The sequence below is a fragment of the Centropristis striata genome, chromosome 20 (assembly GCF_030273125.1).
Source record: "Centropristis striata isolate RG_2023a ecotype Rhode Island chromosome 20, C.striata_1.0, whole genome shotgun sequence".
Lineage (NCBI taxonomy): Eukaryota > Metazoa > Chordata > Actinopteri > Perciformes > Serranidae > Centropristis > Centropristis striata.
The window spans coordinates 28,159,796-28,180,641 of NC_081536.1; the positions used below are offsets into that span (position 1 = coordinate 28,159,796).

Sequence of the window (20,846 nt, forward strand, 5' to 3'; positions counted from 1 at the left end):
TTTTATAGCCGTTTAGCCAGAATTTGTAGTCAATAAAGAGCAAAGGGAATGGACCAGGTGAGGAAGGAAATGTGCACCAACACCTTTCCTGATGTTTCAACTGGTTACTCACTCAGGAACTAATTTTCCCAAACATTCCAACACCACATGAATGCAACACAAATACCGTATTTCACAATGTTATCGAAAGTAAAAAACGTGTGTGTGTTCTCCCTTTAATTCCGATCTGCTGGAAAAAACCTTCCACTTTTCATAAAAATGCGCCAGAAGTAAAGCATGCTGACAGAAAACAGAAACAGAACTTCCTTGGCAGAGGTAATAATCCTCATCCAATGAACCGCCATTGTCATGCAATACAGAGCTGAATCTCTGCCTCCCATTGCTGAAAGTGGTGATCACTGAAGAGCACTTTATTACCCTTCACACTGCCCATTATCCCCCAATCCTCTGAGCTCTTTAAGTGCTCTCAGCAGAATCTACACATACCTCCACAGAATAAGTCCACCACAGCTGGCTCAGTTAAAGTCGGTCATTTAGCCTCAGAGCGGCCCCTGCACTGCTCTTCATCCCCCTCAGAGAAATAATCACACTACCCACACAGCTGGAAAACATCTGTATCACTCTCACCTCTCTACTTAATAACCCAAAGTCTCTCACTTCCTGCAGTCAATCTGTAACTCACTCTCCTCCCAGTGTCTGTTGTCTGTTTACACACCGAACAAGAGCTTGAAACCCCGAACACAAACAGCACAAAGAGCGATTTTTAACCACCAAGAGACTCATTCAGAACTGACAAACACACTGAAGTGGCTTTTAATCTTGCTGCTGTTTAGTTCAAGCGATTTCAGCTAAAAAAAAACAAAAAAAAAAAACGATTTTGGGTGTGTGTTTTTTACATTACCTGACATCTAACAAAGTTCACTTCAGACCAGAGAATCATGCAGGCAGTGATTCTTGGAAGTTATCAAACCAAAAGTAAAACATTAAGGTTTCCAGTTTCCAGAATAACTCTTAGTGTTTCCCAACAATGATCCAGGACAATGGGTTTGGGAAATTCCATATCCACCACCACAATCCCTAAATAAATTGGTTACTAAGTCAGCTTTACTGGATATGTTTTATTCGCCCAGAATAATAAAAGTGTCACCTTCCAGTAGGTCCATTTTCTGATATATTGATCTGAGCAACTTCTAATTGTTCTTTCATGAGGAAACAGCTGATCATGTGAGTTAAATGTTTCCATCTCCTGTTTAGTGCCTTAACTATTTTTTTCGAAAAAGACAAAAAACGCCTCAAGTGAGTAAAAACTGTTATGCGCATTTTAGAAAGTTTTATCGAATTTTGATGTTTCCATAAAGCTTTTCTCATGAAAATCTTCAAAATGCACAGAGAAATGTGTTGATGGAATCACGGCTATTGTAAAAAGCTGTGCAATTCTTTTGTGAATTTACCTTGACGGTCTCACACACACACACACTCACACACACACACACACACACACACACACACACTTCAGACTTGAAACTTAATGTTTCTAATGTCCATCATTTCTCTTTTCTTTTCTTCTCTTGTCTTTCTTCTCTTTTCTCATGCAAATCTTTAAAATCCAAAGAAAAATTTGATGAAAAAAAATAATGATTGCAGGTTGCAGCTTTAAAAGTAACACTTTGTGAGACTTGAGACTTGAATAGGAGGCCAAAAGGTTTCATAAAGAATTCATAAAGAAAGATAATCAATACCCAGAGTAATCAGAAGGCACAGCCATCATATAATTGGAGCAGCACAATCCTTTTGTTTTTTAATCCAGAGGAGAAAAAGGCAGATGCTTGAGAACCTCAAACTGAACTGAAGCAGCAGAGAACTTATATGGACTTAATGTCTTCCCATCACTGCAAACAAACCAAGAGGCGATAAATCCACTCAGTCCACTTTTAGACATTTAGCTTCACTCTCCTGCATTCCTGTGTCTTTCAGCGGGCAGGTTGAGCGGCTGCTGTAAGTGGCGTGATGTTTGGGTAGTGTTAGGAGGCCGGGGGTTAGCACACAAAAGAGGCATGACGGCGCGGTGCCAGCCAGGCCTCGGCTCGCCGCAGAGCACAGCGACCATGTGAAGCGGCGAGCTGACAGGCCTGAACACTCCGACAGAGTCAGAGCTGCTTCTTCTGCATCGGTCTTTACACTCCTCACTCATTCATCTTCATCTGTTTCACCTCCACGTCCAGCTGACTATTGTTTAACAGCTTTCTGTCCTCCGCTCTCTTCTCTCTCTCTTGTTTTTTGGCAACTTTTCCTCCTCCCTCTCTCTCTCCCTCCCCTCTCCTCTCATGAGTAGGCACAACAGAGCGGGACACTGAGGTGCAGCAGCAGGCCGTAATCGAGGGCAGCCAACAAAAGAATAAACTGATGAGGCATTTGAAACCTAAATATCAACAAATTTGCACCACAAACTAGGGTTGTCACGATACTAAAATTTTCAACTCGATACCGATACTCAGGAAAATATTCGATACTCGATACCATTTTCAGATTCCTGTCCATTCCTGATACACGCCACAATAGCAGTGTCGTCCGAGTACTTCTGGATGTGGCAGGACTCAGAGTTGTATTTGAAGTCTGCTGTGTACAGTGTGAACAGGAATGGAGCCAGAACAGTGCCTTGTGGAGCCCCTGTGCTGCTCATTAATGTCTAGGGTTGTCACGATACTAAAATGTTCAACTCAGGAAAATATTTGATACTCGACACCATTTTCGATACCACCAGGATAAAAACAAAGACCCCAAAATTTAACAGAAATATTTTTATTAACAAGAAAAATGCAACATGTAAAAATTAACAGAACCACAGGTTAAATATTTATAATAAAAAACAGTTGAGCAAAAATGAAAAATGAAAATGAAAATTTAAATGTCAAGAAAAAACTGTATAATTTGTTTGTCACAGCCACAGGGAGCCACTGCAGACGGCCTGAAGAGCCACATGTTGCTCTGGAGCCACAGGTTGCCTACCCCTGATCTAGGTGAAAGTCCTACATTTAAACTTTTCATCACGGGCAATCATTACTTCTACGTCTGCAGGATTGTGATGGTGTTGTTTTTGAGGGGAGACCAGTCTCTATTATTGTGGTAAACGATTTCATCTTTCATGCACTGACTCATTTTTAAGGTTCACAATTTAATGACCAAACAATATTTCAACAAGGCAGAGGAAGATTCTCCATTTTTTCCTCCTGCAGTCATAGCAGTGCAAAACTATTTCGTTTTTATGATGGTTTTCAAACGGTGGACTTTCACCCAGGAGAACAGGGTTATTGTCCTATGTGAAAACAAAAGTATAATACTTTTAACACAACTTTCTTGGCTCACGTAACCCTCGTAACTACTTCACCTCTGGCATTTATCCACATTTATTTACTGTTTAAGCTGTCTTTTATAACGCCTAAACCATACGTGTATGTATAATGGCGTGTGTGCTTATTTTTAGAAGCACTCTGCTGTAAGAATCTAATCTAATATGTACCTTGAGCTGCTCATATGTGTCGTTTAGGTTGAAAATCTTTCATCTTTCATGCACTGACTCATTTTCAAGGTTCACATTTAATACATAAACAATATTTTAATAAGGCAGAGGAAGATTCTCAATTTTTTCCTCCTGTAGTCATAACAATGCAAAACTATCTAATTTTTATGACAGGTTTCTTATAGATTGTCATGCAAAATGCAAAAATATAATCGATATATAACACTAAATTGGAAACAAGGGTTAGATAGGAGCGTGCAGCTACAGTATTTTAATGCAGTGATGTTTCGTGACAGTATATAGTGTTACACTCCCACTGAGGATGATACTGCTGAGAGGTCTTAAAAAGAGACAGAAAATACACCCAAATGGATCAATCTCTCCACAGTCTGTAATGATATGGGCCTGGCAGCTGCCCTGTACTCTGACCTTTGCACATTGTTTCCAGTAGACTCACATGTTGAGTGAAGTGTACGGGGTTCCTCCAAACCCTAACCCTATGTCTGCTATCAGGCAGCCAGGATGTCAAAATAAAGCACTTTAACCCTTTATAGGGCACTCCTGGAAATTGAAAATGTCAACTCTGAAGTGTTATTAGAGGATATTACAAGACTTTTTGCAAAATGTTTCATTTTCATATTGCAAATCGAGGTCAATTGAGTCATTATTATTATAATATTTATTATAGTCTCTTTCCCACAGCAACCCTAAATAGACAATAACACATCATTTGCATCCATCACCACTTTATCTTTTACCTTTAAACTATTTATTATCTTTTTAGACTACTTATGACATATGCGTAATGTCTGAATGTCTTTTTTAAAGCACCTTATATATGGGAAGCACACGTAAATTTAGTTGCATAATTTTTAAATGCAATGACAATAAAGGAAAGCTTGAATCTTGTGTGATTTACTGATTGGTCAGATGCCACAGTGTCACTATCTGTGATGTAGAAATCCATGTGGTCCTATGGGCTCACAGAGAGAGAGAGGAGACCTGTTATAGATGTCCGCTCAAGTTACCAAATATGTTTTTTTGCCTGATAAAGGGTTAATTTCCAACTGTGGGAAAAGTAAAAGTGCTGATTTGTCGCCACGTCACACTGTGGTCAGAGCTGACTCAAGCTGTGATGGACTGCAGAGAAACGCTGGAGTTTACCGGAGTTGACTGACAGATAACAGGATGATGAACGTGACGCAGTTTGACTGATTCCTTTGTATAACTGATACAATCTCTCAGCTCCGTGAGAACCTGAAACCTACTACTCTCTATCTCTCTTTAACTCTCTTAAAAATGAGTCATTACATTTAACTTGTGTGTGTACCTTCATCAACAAAAGTTAGAAGTTATTCTTAACCCTCTGGGGTCTGAGCCTATTTTGGCCGTTTTTAAATACATTTGATTTTGCCCTTCATGTACCACATACAAATGTTTACTATACCTATATTTGGTATCCATTTTTTATTCACCTATATGATCTGACAATTATTTTTTCGATTTAAACTACTTTATCATCAAATTGAGCCCAAAAATACACAAAAATCATGAAATCTGAGTTGAAAAATGATACTATTTACTACAATAAAAACCACAACTATGCTCAATAAACTGTTTTTGAACTTGAAAATGTAACATGGGATACATATATGAACATATAAAAAAGTAAAATTTAAATATAATAAAACTATATACAAAAAAGTCCCATAAAAACGTTAGTTGTTAGCTGCAACTCTTCAAAAACAAACTATGTGCAAAATGACTTATTATCATTATTATCTTATCTTATTATCATATCTTTGGTTTTACATGACCTGGGAATGTCAGTGTTGAATGTTTTTTTGTTAAACTTCACGTGTGCAATATAAATACTTATGCTTGTGTAACGGTGACATTTTTCAGCTGTCTATATTAGGGCTGGGCGATATATCGATATAAAAAATATATGGATATATTTTTAAATGTGATATGGAATTAGACCACATCGCATATATCGATATAGTTCAAAAACATTTTCTTTCTTTATATATAAATGCTGCCCTTACTAGGGTTTGTTATATTTAGTTCTTTTTTTAATGTTTGTTATTCTTTTCTCATATAAATATATTCATTTCAGAAAAAGATTGGCCCATTTTATTTCATAGGCTATTTTTATCTAAGATATTTTTTATTCATATGTGTACTTTATGGAGCTTTGATTTTAAAAAAGCCTTTAAAAAAACCTATAAGAATAAACTCCCATGATCGTTGTCACCTGTGAAGTGTGTTGAGTTTCTAAATGTCATCTACAAGCTGACAGCATATGAGATTAAGGAGATGTTTGTTGCCATAACACGCTCCAGTGTGTATTTACTGTAACTTAAGGTGTGGAATGGTACTGGAAACTAGCGCTGGCAATATCACGATATAATATCATCAGAACGACATAAAGAATGTCTAGTGCAGAGATGGGCAGCTTAAATGCTGGAGGGGGCCACAATTTTTTTTATTGACACTACTACAGGGCCACATATAGGACCGTGCACCTAACCAGATATGATGAAACTGCAATTTTAAAGATGTTTACAGAGCAGTAACTTAACATATTTCATGCTCAAATGCATGTATAACAGTATAAATAGGAATACAAAAGGTTTGAAGCAAATACAAAATAACTTACTGTGATTTTTTTTTCAGTGCAAGAACAGCAGACCAACATTAATTGCAAGAAGTAATTTTTTTTGCATTTTTACACTGCACTTTTAAGATTTCATGCTCAAATGCATGGAGTTGTACTGAGGGCCACTTCAAGTGAGGGTGCGGGCCGTATGCAGCCCCCGGGCCTCCAGTTGCCCATCCCTGATCTAGTGTATGAGTTTTTTCATACTTTTGTGATTCATTTTGAATATTTAACAGAATTCAATCAACAGAAAATAAAATAAAAAGTTAGTGTGCAGATTCTAGTGTCATGTGAAAGATGAAAAGGTGTTGTGATGTCAGGAAGGGAATATTTGCAGAAAATATGTCATATTGCAATGAATATTTTTATTAAGATATAAAATCAACCATATAAGGATGAAAGAGTTCACCCAGCAACTAAATCCAGCTGGTTGTGATCATAATATTTTAATGCCATGTATAAGATTAGACGCTAACTCTGGTTTTAGGAGATTGTAAAGGCTATTTTCAACTGTTTTCTGACATTCTTCCAACCAAACAATGCAAGAAATGAATCTGCAGAATAATCAATAATAAAGCAAACACAGTTTAAAAAAAAAAGAAAAGATGATGATTTTGGACACAGCGACTGTTTCGGTTTGATAAGTGGCGACGGTGTAGTGCATGTTTTTCTTTATTTTTATGGACTTCTAAAGATGCATTGTGCATTATTTCTGCCATAACTTAATCAAACACATAACAGATTCCATCAAGTTCATCCTCTCACATCAACAAGAGTTATATTAATAAGACTAATCAGACACACTGTGTCTCAAATAAACACTCCGTGTGTGTGTGTGTGTTTGCCGGGTATGATTCATACAACTTATCAGAGCAATTATGACTTCCAGGCAGCGGCAGCGACAGTGTGCTACTGTGTAATACAAACACAGTGACAGAGGGAAACACAGATCACACAAGGACACACACACACACACACACACACACACACACACACACACACACACACACACACAGACGTTTTTCCTTTGCAGCCTGACAGAGACACACTTGCAGGTCCCTAAAATGGCCGATAGCTCTCCGGTGGAAGCACCAAGGCGTGGACAGCCAGAGGAAACGCTCACTTTCTGTCTCCTAATCTTGTTTTCTTTCTTTCATCCCCTGATGACAGAGAGTCCAGTGTCTCTGTCCTCTGTCTTAATACCTGCTCTGTTCATTTTGGGGCCTGATCTGATAGCGATTGTTAGATGAGAGCTATAGAGAGAAGAAGAGAGTCACAGGACAGACCCAACTCTACTGATTCAAATCAATGTTCTTCTCCAAGTGGCCTGATTGATTCTCTCATTTTTAACAGATAGTCTCTCTAAAGTAAAATGCCTCGCTGGTCTTAATTTACACGTCTTTCTGTGATTATTCTTCAGAAAATGAGATAATGCTCCTTGGAATTTGTTCTGGGGAAACAAACTGGGGCAAGTTGGAATCAATACAGCATTATGTCGCAATAGATATGACCTCATCAGTACTGGTGAACAATTAATAATCAAAAAAAGCAGAGAGGACGTAACAGGAAGACACACTGATGACACGATAGAAGGTCGATTGAAACACATACCTCAAAATATGTGAATAAATCATGTGAGAGGGGAAATTATTGTGTTATAGCTCACAGTGAAAATGAATAAGTAAGTAACTGCTTATATTTATAATAAATATAACAATGAATTGTTTCCAGGTGACACAGCAGAGCAAAAAAATCATGACGGCATGAATAAAAAAATATATTTTTCATATTATTACTGTAATTTTATACATTATATTATTTTCTCTCGCAGTACTTTGCCACACACACACACACACACACACACACATATATATATATATATATATATGTGTGTGTGTGTGTGTGTGTGTGTGTGTGTGTGTGTGTTTCTTGTTTATCGCATGTAAAATTCCTCTTAAGTGACTTGGCAAAATAAGTCTTATTCTGATTTTAAAATGCTGGATTATGTAAGAGCAGAATGTCTGAGCTTGTGGACTTAGATTTTATTCCCCCTTGTTTTGTCTTGTTAGGTGGTGTATTTTCTATGTTTTCAGTTAAAAAAAGAAGTTACAAAAGACAAAAAAGATCTAGCAGAAGTGGTTATTGAGCAGTTGTAATCTTGTCCGCAAGAAAGCACACTCACAGCTACCAGCCGATAGTTCTAGAAATTTCCTGAACAGATATCTCCTGTAATGACTGGTGGTTATCTCTTAAAGAAGGTAAGAGGTTGAACACATTGTCTGTTAGATTAGACAGACTCACAGCTCTGTGTGGACATTTATAAGATTGAAATCCTCACTAGAAAGATGCAAGGCTGCTGGTATTTCAACTGTCTGCTCACCATCCTCTCTGCAGAAGTAAAAAGTTCCCTGTGGCTTTGCAGGAAACTGAAGCTTCATGTTGAGAAAACCACAATGCTTCTAATATGACACTGCTCAGCGACGTATATAACCTTTAGCCTCTCATTGAGTGGACACATTATAACAGCTCAATGTTCTCCACTTCTTCAGATCTTAAGTTTGAGTTTGTTAGGCCAGAAGAGAAACAAGTTTTAAAGGTTGCATGAGTCAAAAAATGTCCAAAAACAGACTTAAATCTGGTTTATCACAGAGATAACCTGAAATAAATATGGTAAACTGCAAAAAAAGGGCTGTCTAAAAACAAGATAAAAACACTCAATCTGAGGGAAATGATCTTGCTGCATGGACAGATAATTTCACTATTAAAATATTTCTTAATTTAGTATTATTGAATGTAGAAATAAGCACGTTGAACGCTTAAAATAAGAAATTAACTCTTAAAACAATATCAATTATCAAACACTTCTAAATCATTTGCAGTGTACAGACTGCTAAATCAAATCCCCCACTTACCTTCCATGAGTCAAATTACTACCAATGTGACATTAATGCATTAAAACACATTCACATAATCATAAAGCTTGTATTGTAAACACCACTCGCCGTGACTGTGATTTCTAACCAGCAGAAAGTAGACCAGGTCACATGCAGCACTGCAGCAGCAACAGGTCCCACAGAAGCCGAACTGTCAGCCAGTCTCCGCTGAACAAACAGCCTCTGTCATCTGCGAGCCAAGCATTAATAAACTCATAAAGGAGAGGAAACTAAACAGCTCAGAAAAGGAAGGATCGTCTTACCTCTTTTTCTCCTTATCGGCCGTCATGTTTTCTCTTGAGTTGTAAATCCCGCAGAAGTTTAGTCCAAGTCCAGAAGAAGTGACACTTGCAGGTTTGAGATAGAAGTGCGCAGGTCAGAAGGAGCTCTCTGACTGATTATGTCATTAAGCTGCTGGATAGTCCATAAAGCAGTGTGAGGGGATCGGGGCCGTACAGTCTCAGGACACTGCTGAGGATTGTACAGCCTCTAACCCGCAGTAAGAAGCCCGCACAGGCTGGGGCTGAACGTGCTGTCAGAAGCCGACCACAGGTCCGCTTCTGCAAACTTTTCTTCGCTTTGTGATCTGAAAAGTCCCGGAGCCGCTCGGTGTCTGACCTGTAGCTCAGCTGGCACCGTGGAAGCCGCTGTCACGGTCCCGGCGCGCTGATTGGCTGCAAGCGGCGCCGGGAACCGCCCCCCCTCAACAACCCCGCCCCTCCCCCCAAGCGCGCTCTGCTCCCTACCTGTTAATACCTGAGCTGCAACAGGTGGGAGCTGGGCAAACTGTCACTCACACACGATCGATAAACAGAAATGGGAAAACTATTCAGTGCTTAAAAGAAAGTCTAATCACTTTAAATGTATCATGTTTTTTTTTTTATGTTAAATAGGCTATTGACCTGAAAAGTAGCTAAAGCTGTCAGCTAAATGTAGTGGAGTAAAAAGTACAACAGCTCATGTGTACCACTTAATATTCTCTTATGGGGCGTATTTAAAAGAAAGTCTAATCACTTTAAATGTATCATGTTTTTTTCTGTTAAATATTGACCTGAAAAGTAACTAAAGCCGTCAGTTAAATCTAGTGGAGTAAAAAGTACAATATTTGCCTCCAAAATGTAGTGGAGTAGCACTATAAAATTACATAAAATAGAAATTCATGTACCTCAAAATTGTACTCAAGAACAGTACTTCAGTAAATGTACATATTTACATTTCACCACTGCTCTCAATCATGTTTAAAAGAGGGAAACAATCACAGAAACAAAAATAGACTTAAAATAACTATAAAAATGACCAAAGCAACTACAAAGAGAATCCCTCTGACAACACAGAGAAGTAAAAACCTTACTTCAGTAAAAGTACAAAAGTATCAGGATCAAAATGTACTCAAAGTATCAAAAGTAAAAGTACTCGTTATGCAGAATGTTTTTTATATTCTAAATGTATTATTAGATTATTTGTATTGATGTATGTATTTAATTGATAAAGATATGGCTCATTTTAACTACTTAATATACTTATACATATGGTTTGATTTATAAACATCTGTACCTCAAGTAATTTAATACATGTACCTCAAAATTGTACTCAAGTACAGTACTTAAAGTACTTAAGTAAATGTACATATTTACATTTCAGCACTGCTCCCTCCCCCCAAGTGTGCTCTGCTCCCTACCTGTAAAAAAGTATTCAGAAATGACTCCACTACAAGTTAAAGTCCTGCAGTCAAAACTTACTTTAACCCATATAAAACCATATAAACTTACTTTAACCCTCTGGAGTCCATCTATTTCTTGAAAATACATGTTTTATTTACATAAATAACTTTATTTATATATGATATGTAAAGAAGCTGAGAAAGCCAGTTAAAGTTCAATCATAGGAGCTTTCACAGTGTGCCATTTATGTTTCTAGACATGTATATATGGCATATATATACCACACAAGTTAGAAAGACCAACATCACATGAATGCAAGTCTGTAAAAATTTATTTTGAAAAGTGATTTAAAAGAACCCACTGATTCAGCGAGCCTTAAGCAGGGTACAGCTCATTTATACAACTTAATATTCTGTTATGGGGCTTATTTTTACTTAAATAGAAGAGAGCGGTTTGTTGTTTTCAATGGTTATCGATCAAAACAGACTGTACTAAAATGTGGTGTCCCACAAGGGTGCATTTTAGGACCCTTGTTGTTTTTGATATATGTTAATGATCTTACCAATACTTCAAGTTTATTGTCACCTATTCGCTGATGACACAAATCTCTTTGTCACTGACAAGAACTTTGATTCCCTTATTGCTAAAGCAAATGCTGGACTCATCCATTTTTCTTATTGGTTCAAGTTAAATAAGTTATCAATCAATGTCAGGAAATCTAACTTTATTATTTTTAGAAATAAGAACAAGATTTACAATGCAGAGATAGCCACAATTTATATCAATGACAGTGCACTTGCACAAGTTTCATCAGTAAAGTTCTTAGGTGTCTACATTGATGAGAAACTCTGTTTTAAGAATCACTGTGAATTTGTTTGTAAAAAGCTTTCAAAATCATTGGGCATTATAAAAAGAGTTAAACACCATTTGAAAAGGAGCACACATTGTATTCCAGTTTAATTCATCCTTACATCTCTTACTGTAATATAATTTGGGCGAACACTTACCATTCTTATTTACAAGCAATCCATAGATTTCATAAATCCTTTGTAAGAACTGCCACCAACTCTTCATATTTAGCCCCAACTAAACAATTATTTAAACAATTGCAACTACTTACAATTTATGAGGTCAATAAGTATCAAACAGGGGTTCTTATGTATAAAGTAATTTATATATAAGAACCCTGCATCTTTACCTATTGTTTTCATAGTTACTTTGAGATTAATTCTCATTATCATGCACATCTTACAAGAAGAAAGAATGACTCACATATTCCTTTCTGGAGGACCTCTGTTGCCAAATTCTCATTTGTTTATCAAGGTGCAGTGCTGTGGAATGACATAAAAAACTAACAGAATCCAAGCTCAAAAAATCACTACAGATGTTCTAATCACCTTTGTACCATTGTTTTGTTTATATTTTGTTTGTATGTTTTTTATTTTCATCTAGCTATGTAATTTAAGTAAAGTATAGTTATTTATAGGTTTAAGAGGGAGGGTCGCTTATAAGCCCTTTTGGCTTTTTGATCATTCCTGCACATTTTTTTTCTGTTTCTTGTACTGTTCTTTCTTTATGATTGCATGTTTTTTTTAAACGCAAACAACAATAAATAAAAAAATAAAAAATTTAAAATGAAGTCTAATGAACCTAAAGTATCAAAAGTACTCATTATGCAGAATAGGCCCACTCAGATTTTTTCTTATATATTATTAGATTATTATGCATTTATTGTGCATTTATGTAAGCAGGGTAGAGCTCATTTATACGACTTAATATTCTCTTATGGTACGTATTTAAAAGACAGTCTAATCACTTTAAATGAATCATGTTTTTTTTTTTTTTTTTAATCTTAAATCACGACCTGAAAAATAACTAAAGCTGTCAGTTAAATGTATAGTGGAGCAATAAGTACAATATTTGCCTCCAAAATGTAGTGGAGTAGCAGTATAAAGTTACATAAAATAGAAATTTGTGTACCTCAAAATTGTACTCAAGAACAGTATTTGAGTAAATGTACATATTTACATTTCACCACTGCTCTCAATCACGTTAAAAAGAGGGAAACAATCACAGAAACAAAAATAGGCTTAAAATGACTATACAAATGTAAAATCCCTACTTAAAAATATCAGTATCAAAGTAAAAGTACTCGTTATGCAGAATGTTTTATATATTCTAAATGTATTATTAGATTATTTCTATTGATGTATGTATTTCATTGATAAAGATAGGGTTCATTTTAACTACTTAATATACTTATACATATGGTTTGATTCATAAACATGCGTAATCATTTTAAATTTATCTCTTTTTTTTTTTTTTTAAAGCTGTCAGCTAAATGTAGTTGAGTAAAAAGTACAATATTTACCTCATAATGTAGTGGAATAGACGTAAAGGCGACATAAAATAGAATTACTCAAGTAAAGGACACTGTTGCTGATAAAATTAGAATAAAATTTATTTTACCTCTTTCCATGAAATGATTGTGACAATGTGATTTATCCTTAACACATAAAGTGCATATCTTCTTCTAAACCTTATGGGCAACAGTGTAAAAGTACCTCAAAATCATAATCAAGTGCATTATTAAAGTAAGTAAATGTACTTAGTTACATTCCACCAGTAGTATAATGTTTTTATGAAATGCATAATGATTTTTCTTTTTTTACAGTTATACTTTTTTTACTGAAAACTCTCAAAACATATTTGGTTTTAAACAGTGGTGGAATGTAACAAATCACATTTACTCAAGTACTGTACGTAATTACAATTAGAAGATAATTTAATTGAGTACTTCCATTTTATGTAAATGTATACTTCTACATCCACATTTAGCTGACATCTTTAGTTACTTTTCAGGTTGAGATTTAACATAAAAAACATGATACATTTCAAGTATTTAAAAAAAAATTATACCTCATAACAGAATAAAAAGTCATAAAAAAAAAATAAAAAAATAAGCCCTATCGCTGCAAAATCATTAAGGCATCAATACAAATATTGATAATATATATATATATATATATATATATATATATATATATATATAATATAAAAACTGTGTGTAGGAATTACAGTAAAACACTGTCAAATTACATCAGAAATAGGGCGTGAAATTAAAAATTGTAATTGTAAATTGACACTTTTAATTACCATAAATCAAAGAATAGCATAAAAACTTTAACTTTTACTGTCAGAAACTGTAGGAAACACACAGTTTTGCTGTAAAAATATAACATTTTCATGTAAAATTAATGGAGAATACCATGATGTCACAATTACACCACACAAAAACCCAGGAATATTCAGTCTAATTTACAGTTTTTGCTGACATTTACATTTACAGTAGAAATTACATTAAAAACTGTCAAATAACATCAGTAATAGGGCGTAAAATTTAAAATGATATATCACCATAGTCAGACACTTAATTACCGTAAATCAAAGAATCGAGCAAAACTTTAACTTTTACTGTCATTAACTGTAGGAAACACACAGTTTTGCTGTAAAAATTTAACATTTTCATGCAAAATTAAGGGAGAAATACGATTATGTAACAATGACACCATAACCCTAAAAATAACGGGATTATTCAGTCTAAATTACAGATATTTACATTTTAATTTACAGTAGAAAACCCACTCACTGTATTTCTTACGGTGAAGTACTGTGGAAGTGCAACGCTTTGACCTGCAAATCAAGATGCCGTTGTCCAAGCCCTGCAGCCTGAAATGCCGTAGAAACTCATTTGTTTTCACATTTCAAACTGTCAATCAAACCCCAGGTTGCACAGATTTTGCATATTATAGTGAAAGATGAAAGAACTGTGTCAAAGGTAGCATGGACAGAGAGGGTGGCTTTACATATCTCAACTACTGATGAGACAGAAACACCAGCTCATGACAGACCAGATGGGAGCATGCTTTAACTTCGGCACCAGACCTTTATTTATGGACAACAGAAAGGTACCAGCATGCAAAAAGTTCTCAAGCACATAGTGCAGTCTGAATGGCACCCAAACATGTTTTCTCAGTTTAAGGACACTCTGGAGGACATTTCTTCACCATCAGGGCACTGCATCCTGTTTTCTCCATTTAAGGACACTCACAGTGCACCTGCTTGCATTTACTCCGATTAAAGGGAACTCATTGGTGCACCTCTTGTTGTTTTTCTTCACTGGAGGGGCATCCCAGCACCCCATCAAATTTTATCTACCATAGAGGGCACTTTTGCATTTTTCTTATGATTCGATTACTGAATCCAAAATGCATAAGTTTGGTAGCAGGAGTGGAAAGTAACTAAGTACATTTACTCAAGTAAAGCTCTGAGGTACTTGCACAAACCCTAACCCTAACTTCAGTCATTCTGGTCCTACTCTCTGGAATTCTTTACCACAGGAACTCAGGTCTGTTACAACAGTGTCTTCCTTTAAAAACAGACTAAAACACATCTCTTTTCTCAAGCTTTTAGTTAGGTAAAGGGTGACTTTTAAAACAGTACTATATACTTTTTATGCTGTATTATATGTTTTTATGTTTGTCACATTATTTTATGGTTTATTTCCTGTTTTATATATAATGTCAATGCAATGTTTAGCGTATGTATATTGTATATTTCCTTCATGAATGATTTTTACTTTAAGCACATTGAGTTTATACCTGCCGTATGAAATGTGCTATATAAATAAATTTGACTTGACTTGACTAACCCAACAGAGTATTTTCTAATTTATGCAAATGTATATATCTTCTTCTACTTTACTACATCTCAAATATTGTACTTTTTTACTCCACTACATTTGTTTGGCATCTTAAGTTTCTTTGCAGTGTCAGATTATTGATACATATTATAATCAAAAAGGCAAATTATGATAAAAATTGATCAAATTGATTGATCTATTGTTGAAATTCAGAAGATACCCAACAGTACACTGTGTATATTAAGGATGAACCAAACTTTTTCAGCTTTTTCAGCTGCAACATTAAAGTAATATGCAAAATAATGCATCAATATTTATATGTGCATGCCTGGGAGAGAGAACAAATGTCTCTGTTCTTTGGGAGTATGTATGAGCCTCCAAATTTTAAGTGCAGCATTTCTAGACCGTGGAACTTCTTCCAGCTCTTCGTTTGTAATTTATTGACATCATCCACCGAGCTTTCAAATAGATTTATATCTAAACTCCAGCTGACTGTCAGATAGGAAATTTAAATGTAAAACATGACTATTGATCTGTGTTTGGAAGAGAATGAGATCTGTATTTAAATATCTGGGCTCACCTGACTGATCTGGAATATAGCACAAGGCGTTTTAACATTATATATCAAACACAAAGGTAGATCACCTGCAGCAGCTCAGCCTGCGTCATAGCTGTCGTCGATGTTCTCTCTCAGTGTGTTAAAGAGCAGGTTTCGCCACATTTTTCAGAAACTTTGAGGCAGATAACTGCTTCTGGCATTTAACATCATTCTCATCAGTCAACTTCTCAAACATTTCAGATGGTAAAGATTACTGAGGGGAATTTTTCATTCTCCCTGGGTGTCCTACTGACGGGTCACAGAGGACATAAATGTAGAAAAAAAAGAGATAGATAGATAGACAGAAATAATACATGAGACAAACAGAAATATCTTTCTGACATCATGATATTTAATTTGTTTCAAAAAATTACAATACACCTTCACATCCTTTTAAAATACAGTACATTTGGCACGCAGCGTAAAAGAAAGTGTCAACATAAACACAAATGAAGGAGCATGAAAAAAACAGGTCAGATGATAAAATGTACACACAAAGCTTCACAAATACAGGGACTCAAAAAACAAGTACACACAGTGACATTCTGCGAGGAAGATGAATGATACTTTAGCATCATAATACTGTTGCCATCATTAACTCATGCCGCTGTGTGTTCAGTTTCCTACAACTTCCTACATGATCTTCTTGTTTTCCTCTGTAGCCAACATTGAACTTTAGGGAGTATGGGTGGAACATTTGGAAATAGCATTTGGAATTTGGCATGGAGAACTTCTGCAGGAGAACATCTTTTTTGGATCAGTCTGACAATTTAAAAAAACAAAACAAAAAACAAGATGCAACAGGAGATACATTAAGAGAGAAGAAAAGAGAAATGATGGACAGTAGAAGCATCTTGTTTTAGAATCTGAACCCCTAAACATGTTTGTGTGTGTGTGTGTGTGTGTGTGTGTGTGTGTGTGTGTGTGTGTGCGCGCGTGTTGAGTGACTGTCAAGGCAAATTCACAAAAGAATTGCAAGGATTTTGCGGCCGATAATCTAAAGTAAGACAGAAAGACAATAGTCGTGCTTCCATCAACAAATTTTTGATTGCAAAGAGAAAAACTTGACAAAAACACCAAAATCCGATGCTAAACAGTAGATGGAAAAACTTTTTTCAGAATACATTCTGATGTTGTGAACATTTAACTCCCATGACTGATCAGCTGTTTCCTCTAGCATGAAAGAACAATTGTTCAGTTGAATCTAATTCATGAAGAATTCTCGCCATTTTCTCTCCGATCAGCAACCTATTTTTGTTGTTATTATCTCTCTTCTTCTTCTCCTATTTACACTGCTATCTTCTGACCAAAATTTATGCAGCTTTGTTTTTTGCTTTAAACCAGTTGGTGGAAACTCACTAATTCACACTTTTTGTAATGCCACATTTTAACATTTTTAGGGCCGGGACTTTAACGCGTTAATAAAGATTAATTAATTACACAAAAATTAACGCGTTAAAAAAATTGACGCATTTTAATCACACTTATTTTTGCACCGCGGAACGTTTCTCACTGGATGAGTTTCAGGCGGACCGATTATACTGGAGCACCAACTAGCGTTCATGAGTTCAGACAACAACAAACCACAGTGAACATGAAGGAAGAAGCTGATGAGACGCTTTGGTTGGCCCCGTGGATGATGGGACATTTAGTTACTAAAAACCAACGGATGGAAGCGTTGATAAGAGCATGGTTGTGTTGCTATGCAACATGGAATTCACATATCACCGCAGCACATCCAGCCTCAAGTATCACCCCAGCAAAGTATTATAGTTTACAGAAGGTCTACCTACCTATAGGCTACCTGCATTTATGAAATGTACTATATTTCTAAATATGCTATTGCTACACTTAATGGCAAAAATTGCACTGGTCTGTTGGACTTGAACAAAAATAAACAATATTTTTGTTGCTTAAGCTTATGTATTCAGTCATTATTCAATGGTATACTAAAAATCCATGTGAAAAAAATTACTTCTCACTGTTCTCAGGTCAAATATTTATATGCGATTAAAATGCGATTAATTTCGATTAATTAATCAATCCTCAAATTAATTAGATTCATTTTTTTAACCGAGTCTTGGCCCTTAAAATTTTGCTTCAAAATTCAATTTGACTTTGTGGAAACATCCCAAATGATGAAATGCATAAATGCATCCCTTAATTTTTTTAAATTAAGTAATATGGTGAAAGATCTGCCCCATTTGATGCAAAGAGCCTCATTGTAAAAATAGTCCAAACATCAGCCCTCTAAGTGCACACTCTCACAGTTACAGTGAAACTATGAGTGTGTTAACTAGTTTAGAGGGTTGGTGGTTGAACGGACATTTAATCCCAAATACGGTTTCTCTCTTTCAACTTTAAATTCTTTGCCTGTTTTTGAGTTTTGAGGAGTGCCTCTGTGCTTCGTCATTCAGGAGCTGGAGCTTGTGGTCTGAAAATAACATTTTTCTTCATCCTCAATTGTTTGGTCGACTGGTTGCAGAGGTAACTCTTATACAATGCCATGGATAGTTGCAAATAGGATGCATATAGGGAAAACTTTATGGGCATGCTTGTACACTGCAAAAAAGGTGTGTCTAAAAACAAGATAAAAACACTAAATCTGAGGGAAATGATCTTGCTGCATGGACAGATAATTTAACTTGACAAGATTTCTTAAATTAAGATTATTAAATCTAGAAATAAGCATGTTGAACACTTAAAATAAGAAATTAACTCTTTAGACACCCCTTTTTTGCAGTGTACTGTAATATAATTAGCGCAGTATCTTTTGTGAATCAGACCTCGAGACGGGTTCACGGTGCTGTCAGCTGCTGCCCTACAGCTACTGAATCCAATACATCTTCTACATCGACTCGTTTCATTTTGAGGAAATATATGTGAGATTATTATCGCTTTTATGTGCTCTAAAAACTAACTATAGGCTACAGTAGTATTCTGTGTACCTGTCCGTGGCTGAGGCTTAAGAGAAAGAAAGAGGAAAGAAAATAGAAATAAAACTAAACAAACAAACATAAAATTCTTTCAGAGTATTGCACATGGAGTGTTCTTAAAGATGTTTGGATTCTTTTCGGGCCACTGTTAAACCATAATCCTGATTCTTGTTTGACCTGCATTTTAAGGGTTTTACAAAGAAGATGAGGAGGGTCTGAAGTCCTGCTGCATCACATGAAGATTTCTAATGTGTCAGCAAGGAGACCATCTGGTAAAAAACAACACGACGACAAACACTAAAGGTCTTTTAAATATGAAATAAAAATGATCAGAACATGAAGAGGACTCTTCTTACACACACACACACACACACACACACACACACACTGGAGATCAAATACATTCATTTGAACACATTTAGTCACATGTGCGAACACATTCACCTCTTTGTACGATATTTCATGTGGAACCATGAGGGTTTGGTTTGTCAGAGACTGTAGGTCCAGTACAGCGACTGATGACACAGTTACTGTACACACATACACACATGCACACACACACACACACGCACGCACATATGCATGCACGCACTCACACTGCAAAAAAGGTGTGTCTAAAAACAAGATAAAAACACTAAATCTGAGGCAAATTATCTTGCAGACAGACAGAAAATTTCACTCGACAAGATTTCTTAAATTAGGATTATTAAATCTAGAAATTAGCATGTTGTACGTTTAAAATAAGAAATTAACTTTTAAAACAAGATGAATTAAAGCTGCAACCAGCGATGAACTGGCCTGAGCAGAGTGCACTGACAATTATTTGTTTCTTACCAAGATAAAAAGAAACTTCAGATTTAGCAGTTTTAGATCATTTATCTTCTTTTAAGAGTTAATTTCTTATTTTAAGCATTCAACATGCTTATTTCTAGATTTAATAATCTTAATTTAAGAAATCTTGTCAAGTGAAATTATTCGTCCATGCAGTAAGGTCATTTCCCTCAGATTTAGTGTTTTATCTTGTTTTTAGACACACCTTTTTTGCAGTGCATGCACAAACGCACACACACACACACACGGCATTCCAATGATAACGGGGTCATGAAGGGATTTAAGGGGTCAATCTTGAGAGTTTTTTGCCCCTGGAGGAGCAGTGAGAGTTTCAGTAACGAGGATTTTTTTTGACATTTTAGATTTCAGCTCGTTATTTGGCTTCATTGGACAAATGTCCTAATGTCAAGCATTAGGTTAGTTAGTTTACACCGCAAACAAACCTCACTACACCCACGTTCCTGTGGGTTCGTTAGCTGACGGCTCCTGGTACCATTTGGTTTGAATGGAGAGGGGGAACGCTGATGTTCTACTGAGCTGAAACATTGAAAGAGAAGGAGAAAAACAGCGCATGTAACCTTCTCTCTGATGAGAAAAGAAATGCTAAAAGCGCGCTTTGGTGATGCATCTTCTAAAGGTAACATTTAACTCACCAGTTTTAATGCTTCAATTTAAAATAAAGCACTGGCTAAACTTCTGTCATGATTTCATCAAAAAAGAAAAAAAAAAGATGAAGATGTCCTTTTGACACCTCTTTTTATAATGAGTAAAGTACTTTTCAAGAGCTTTCTTTTTTTACCTTAGTACAATCATTGGTTCAATCTTTTTTTTCCATTCACATACACATTTAGGGAAGAAAAAACATTCTTTAAACACAGAGATAGACACATAATACAGCACATCATGTACACAAATGACAGTCTTTCTCTTTCTAGAGGTATGCAACTTTGCATGCATGCAAGCTTGCACTTAAATTGTCTCTCTCGCTCTCTCTCACACACACACA

The 20,846-nt window shown here is 35.8% G+C and overlaps 1 protein-coding gene across 1 annotated transcript in view; it reads right to left on the reverse strand.

The window, feature by feature from the left end:
- Window positions 1-9,735, reverse strand: part of epas1b (endothelial PAS domain protein 1b) — a 66,425-nt gene extending 56,690 nt beyond the window's left edge. The window contains exon 1 of the mRNA XM_059359325.1: window positions 9,376-9,735. Coding sequence (XP_059215308.1) covers window positions 9,376-9,401 — 26 coding nt within the window. The 5' untranslated portion in view covers window positions 9,402-9,735. The remainder of the gene's footprint in view (window positions 1-9,375) is intronic.
- Between the last annotated feature and the right edge of the window lie 11,111 nt (window positions 9,736-20,846).